The 6862-nt window shown below is 42.9% G+C and overlaps 1 protein-coding gene across 1 annotated transcript; it reads left to right on the top strand.

Annotated features, from left to right (window-relative positions):
• The first annotated feature begins 1594 nt into the window (after positions 1-1594).
• Positions 1595-2796, top strand: LOC138911654 (uncharacterized). Its single transcript, XM_070211036.1, has 2 exons — positions 1595-1693; positions 1900-2796. The coding sequence occupies exons 1-2, from the start codon at positions 1595-1597 to the stop codon at positions 2794-2796; spliced, it is 996 nt and encodes a 331-aa protein (XP_070067137.1).
• The last annotated feature ends 4066 nt before the right edge of the window (positions 2797-6862 follow it).

Raw genomic sequence — 6862 nt, forward strand, 5'->3', positions numbered from 1 at the left:
TCTCTGCAGCAGAGAGTTTCCGAGGGATTCTCTGCCATGGCGGAGAATTCTGCGAAGCAAGCGACTTGCAAAGTCACAACCTTAGCTGCCTATAGAGAGACACGTGGTACAAGAGCTAGACTCACACTTAGCAGCCATAACCTCAAAGCGGATTTCATAGTATTGGTGTGGCGAGATTGCTGACGGTGATGAACAAGATGCAGGTGCGAGAGGGACGACAAGTAGTATTCAACCCGGTGGAACCGCACCGCTTGTAACGGCATGGTCAACGGGACAGGCTAACGGATCGCCTGTTCGCCTGCTGGAGTACAAAATAAAGTCGCCGGTTTGGAAAAAGGTAGCGGGGCAACAATCATAGAAACTTAAGGGAAAGTTCAACACCAATGCAGCAAAGAACTGAGAAAGTGGGAGCTCTTTTTGACTCTTTGGGATACCAGAACGTGATCTACAAGCAGAAACAGGTTGCGGCTAATTGGAGTGTACACCCCAGTTTGCCATATCAAGCAAATAACCAGGCTACGGAGCCCAGTTCTGCCGCGTACATGGGCCACACAGGTCTGGGAGCGCTCAATGGATCGATTGAGCACGTGCCACGGCAGCAATTTGACAATGTGCATTGTAATAATGCGACGCCGTGGAATGGATCGCTGACACCTGCGCGAATCAGCGCGCGACATGTCATCAGCAAAGATTTACCAATTTTTACAGGCAAACCAGAGGAATGGTTGATTTTATCAGCAATTATGAGCAATCCACAGAGAGATGTGGATTCAGCAACGAGGAAAATCTCATCAGGCTTCAGAAGTGCCTCAGAGGGCAAGCCCTGGATGCAGTGCGTGGAAAACTTATGATCCCTGCTACAGTGCTGTATACCATAGGCACATTGCGAATGTTGTATGGCCGCTCTGAAATAGTACATGCTGCTCTGCAGCAAAAGGAAAAGAGGCTCTGTTTTTGCTGCTTTCTACATCACCGTGCACAACAGTGTAAATTAAAGAAGAAGTGTCATGAAGATGGTTGCGAGTCAACGTACCATGCGTTGCTGCATACGCCCACCATGAGTGGTAGTAAAGTCGAGCACACGGGCCAAGGTAGCAACCACCGGATTAAGGCAAGTGAGTCTGCTGTTATGTTTCACGGCAGCTCCGCAAGTAAGACATTGTTTCAATATGTTCCAATAACGCTCTATAGTAAATCAAAAAGCGTGCGCGCGTATGCATTAGTGGATGAAGGAGCTGAGTGTACGTTAATAGAAAGAGCGCTTGCATACGAGCTGGAATTAGATGGTCCTGCGACCCAGCTGTGTCTTAAATCAACAGGGGACATAACCAAGAATGAACCTGAGTCGATGTCCGTGGCTGTGAGCATTTCAGCTCCAGAACAACACGCAATACAGTATGCCTTAAAAAACGTGCGAACAATAGCGAACTTGGACTTACCAGAGCAAAGTATCGGGCCACAGATTCTCAAGTCTCGGAAGCACTTATCTACAGCGCGAAGCAGACTAGGATAGGCCGTATATGGCCGCCCCATTGTGGGAGACAGCACCACGCCTTGGCTGCTACATATTTGCCAGTGCAGTGCGGCGCGTGGGATGGATGAAGCTGGATGGAGCGTTTCCTCACATCCGCTGAAATCCAAAGAGGACGAACGCTCGATGCAGATTATGGAGGCAACAACAACCTATCTGGAGGTTCGATTGCATGCACCTGCCAGACTCTTATCAGATGGCTGTTAAGTGCCTGAAATGTTTAGAGGCAAAGATGTCAAAAGACCAACCACTGAAAGAGTTCATGATGAACACGATGCACGATTACAAACAGAAGGGATATATCCGCCGGTTGAAGGATAGTGAGTTAGTATCTAACACTACATCGTGGTTTCTTCCTATCTTTTCAGTCACCAATCCGAACAAGAAAAAGACATGCCAAAGTTAGTGGCATGTCGCTGAACGATTGTTTGTTGAAAGGTCCAGATACACTAGCATCTTTGATGGGAGTGCTAATACGCTTCCGAGAGCGTCCTATCGCAGTATCCGGCGACATAAGGGAAATGTTTCATCAAGTCAAGGTGCGCCTAGAAGAGCAACCGGCACAGAAGTTTCTCTGGCGTGATGGAGATTCGTCACGCTTCCCCGAAACATACATTATGCAAGTCATGACGTTTGGAGCATCCTGCTCGCCAGCTCTAGCAAATTACGTCAAGAATCGCAATGCCGAGCGGTTTGTAGCGGAGCATCCGGATGCCGTAAAGGCGATTTGCGAAAACACATTTGTCGACGACTGGCTGCAGTCGGTGGATACTGGAGCTGAAATGATACAGTTATCTGAGACTGTAAAAAGGATTCATGCTAGTGGCGGCTTCGAGATGCGCCGCTGGACATCAAATTCGAAGCAAGTTATACAGGCGCTGGAAGACGACTGTGAGGAGTTGGACAAGCGTATCAGCGCTCAGGATGAAGCGCAAGAGAAGGTCTTAGGCCTGTGGTGGCTACCTGTACAAGATCTGTTGACGTTTGTGGTGACGCCGAACTTGCTTGCGAAGGCATCTAAGGAGCGCCCAACTAAAAGACGTGTTCTGAGTGTGATCATGTCTATTTTCGACCCGCTCGGGCTGCTAGGATTCCTTAATATACGCGCTAAGATCATCCTTCAGAACATATGGCGATCCAATATCGGATGGGATGACGACCTCACCAACGAAAACGAAGACGATTGGCAACAGTGGCTTGATCTAGTTTCAAATTTGAATGCCGTCCGCATTCCACGGTGCATGAAGTGGTACGAAATGGACTAAAATGCCTGAAATTCATGGCTCAACCAGGTGGTTTAATGGACCACCATTTTTGTATCTAGAAGAATCGCAGTGGCCACAATCGGAAATAGGCCCTGCATTAAACATGTTGTACCATGCTGAAGAACAACCCAATCACACGTCGTCCTGGAGATGTATTCTGCCGGATCTGCAGCGTTTCAGCAAGCTAGAAAAATTTAGAGCCGTACAGCTATGCGTACTGGATTTACTACGGAATATTACTAAGAAGGTCAGATTGGACGGCGGACTGGATCTGCAGAAGACGCTGCTCCTTAAAAGAAGCAATGAAATGGATGTGATTTTATCCGGATTTGTCAAGAAGAGGAGTTTTATAGTGAGATCACCTGCTTAAGGTCGGGGCGCCGCTTAACCGATCGCAATTGACGTATCTGCTGGTTGAGTTTTATCACCGCAGATATCATCACCTACACAACGAAATCGTCGTAAATGAACTGCGGCAGCGGTACTGGGTTTGTGGCTTACGAGCTTTGGTGAGAGAAGTTTCCAATACCTGCCCAGCGTGCCGCATACGACGCGCCCGCCCAAAGCCGCCAGGGATGGGCGACCTGCCAATCGAACAATTATCGCCCTATACTCCACCGTTTACATATACTGGAGTGGATTACTTCGGCCCCTACGACATTGTCGTTGGACGGCGGCGTGAGAAGCGCTGGGGCGCGCTATTTACATGCCTCACGGTGCGCGCAGTTCACCTAGATATAGCTACGTCTCTCTCAACTGACTCATACTTATGCGTTCTGAAGTCGTTCGTGGCCAGACGCGGCTGCCCCCGCCGCATGCTGTCGGCCAATGGCACAAATTTCAGAGGCGCTAGCAGAGTATTAAAAGATGAAATTTAACGTATATCGCCGGCTCTGATCGAGCGACAGTACCCAGAACTCGAGTTTACCTTTCTCCATGCAGGATCACCCATGGGAGGATCGTGGAGAACGAATGGTGCGGTCTACAAAATCAATACTGTCGAATATTCTGCCGCCCTCTGGGTTACGAGAGGAGGTGCTACGAGCAGCATTGGCTGACGTAGAAAGCGTGCTCAACTCAAGGCCACTCACTTATGTTCCCTTGGAGACATCTGAGTCCGAAGCCCTGACTCCAAGTCATTTTCTTATAGGTCATTCAAGCGGATTGCGTGAGGGAAGATTACAGGAGCAAGGCGGAGCTAGCTTGGCACGAGGCTTCCGAGTCGCCAGTCAATTGGCTGACCAATTTTGGAAGAGATGGCTGCGCGAGTATTTGCCTACACTTACCAGACGTACTAAGTGGTTTCAACCCCCACTCGAACCAATATCAGTCGACGACATCGTCATAATAATGGACGACGGTGCCAAGCGAAACTGTTGGACAAGAGGAGTGGTCGTAGACGTGCACCGTTCAAAGGATGGCCAAAGTGCCGTGGTGCGAACCGCCGATGGAATTATTACTCGCCCCGCCGTCAAGCTAGCTAAGCTTGACATTAAAGTTGGTAACACACTGCGCGGACGTTCGTGAATTACGGGGTGGGGAATGTTACGGGGCGAAGTAACAGTAACAATAGCTGTTGATTTACGTCCTACTGGCATTTTTTCTGTAAGCAGCCCTCGCTGCTTACACTGGAAGCGCACCGTTAGAATTAGTTTTTACATGATAAGTCGATCGCACGCAGCTGCACAAGCTGGATTTTTGCCGAGGTTCATTTTCGATTTGTGCTTGCAGCTGAGCAGAAGTGAAAGAGAACAGAAGCGCGCGCGGAGCACGAATGTAAGTCTCATAATCATGTAAAATATAGGTTGTTAAATAATGAAAGAATAATAAAGATTTCAGCGTTCGAATTATATTATATCGTACCGCCTTGTACGAATCGAATTGAATCGAGTTGTTTCTTTCGACGCTAGAAGTCCCTGCCGAATACGCGCCCCGACACGAGTCTCGGTGCCAACAAGTATATTTGTATTTTCTAATTGAAGTTCAGTATTATTAGTAACTTGATATTCACTAACTAAGTAGTTTGTGAATTTATTGTGTTTTACATAATTAAGAATTTTTTCTTTTTCATTGGTGTAGGTAATATTGTTTATGGTTACTATGGTTTTGAATGTGACAAGGTAAATGCCTGTAAGCCAGGTTTCGTTAATACAGTTTGTGCCTAATACTAAAATAGCGCCGTCTGTTATAAATTTTATTGGTTTATTTTTTTCGGATAATTTTATACAACTTGTGATTTTTTTATTAAGGAGATTTACAAAACAGTTTGGTTCAAAATTAATGTGGGCAAAGCTATTTTAAATTTCTCTTTTATAGTTATCAATGAGGTAAAACGTGTTATTACATTTAGCAATTTTGTCGTTAACGAAAAATTTTCCATCTGTTTGGGATATGGCTTTAGCGTGGTATAACTTACAATTGTAATTAATTGTAGGGTATTTTATAAAAACTATGATTAAACCTTGGTATGAAACGATCGAAAAAGAGGAAATGTCTATAAGATCGATTAGAGTGATATTGAGTGTTTCGTGATTAAATATATTTATCATGTCTTGTTTATTTAAGATTTTTGGATTCAATATTGCGGCTTTGGAAAATGTGATGGTATCCAGCAGATTTTGTAGGCAAGTGATAACAACTTAGGTCGATATTTTTTTATAAATAATTCCTGAATAAATTTAATATCCCTTAAAAGATTTGTGATTTTAGTGACTTTATTGAAAATTACAGAATTGATTTGATTTTGCATATTATTTTTTTGAACAAGTTCATTGATTTTAGTTTGAATAGTTATCATGTCATCATGGTCTGGTGTTCCTGTGATCCATTTAAAAATTGTGCCTAGTTCATTGATACTACGTTTGACAATTTTGTGAGGTGTAAGTTCAGAAAGGACTGTTTTGATTAAATTCAGATCCAAGGTTACTTCAATTCAATCCAATCAATTGTATTGTTATTGTTTTTAAAAAATTTTATTCTTTTTCAAAAATATCGTTATAAAAACTTATATTAGTAACCTGAAAAACTTTTCCGTATGCTTCGTATAAAAAAAGATTATCTGTATCCTCAAGTAGGACATAGTCATCATTTGAATATATGCAGTATAATGGTACTCTTACATATGGTACTCTAACATTTTGGCTTGGGTCTGATTTTAATTTTTCTGACAATTTTGGGTGTTCTATTTTGTTAAATAATATACCACATGGTTTTTGATGAGTTGTCGATCGAATTGTGTTTTTATTCTCTTTAGCTGCTCGGTATACGACTTCGGAATGATCCATTATATTGTATTCTTCTCGAATACAACGAGAAATTTCGATAATTGTTGAATGAACTCTTTCTACCTGACCGTTGCTTAAGCTGTATCTGGGGCCTGCATGATAAATCGCTATACCTGAACGAGACATTGACAATTTGAATTGTGTCGAGGAAAACGTAGGTTCATTGTCCTACATTATGGATTTAGCGAACGCAAAAGTTTGGATATGATCCAACACTTTGTTTGCCATATCTGATTTGTGATTGATTTCCTTAATCACTAAAAATTTAGAATATGCGTCTAGGAATGTCAAGAATGTTAATTTTTGAGCATAAAAAATGTCAACATGTTATTGTTCACCTTCTCTCTCCGGAATTAGGAATTTGCTTAGGGTTACTGGTTTATTTATTTTTATTACAAATTTCGCAGTAGCGTTTTTGTTGCCTAAGGGTTTTATATAGTGTTGGCCAATAATAGTATTTGAGAATTTGCTTAAGATTTAAGATTTCCAAACCTCTATGAGCACGAGCATGTGTTTCTTCTATTATAATTTCTTGGTCATTGGTAGATCCTGGTTTGTAAAATATTTTAGGGGAAAATTCTTCAACGCCATCTTTTCATTTTTGAGTTGGGGTTTCGTGCAGAAACTGCAAGAGAAAGTGGTTGATGGTCTGTTTGGATTTCTAAATTTATAACACCATACAAGTAGTTCTTAAGGATTTTTAATGCCCATACAATGACTTATAATTCCCTTTCATTTATGGCGTAATTTCAATCTGTTTTATTTAAGGTTTTTGAAACAAA

This window comes from Drosophila virilis, unplaced genomic scaffold (assembly GCF_030788295.1).
Source record: "Drosophila virilis strain 15010-1051.87 unplaced genomic scaffold, Dvir_AGI_RSII-ME tig00001837, whole genome shotgun sequence".
Taxonomy (NCBI): domain Eukaryota; kingdom Metazoa; phylum Arthropoda; class Insecta; order Diptera; family Drosophilidae; genus Drosophila; species Drosophila virilis.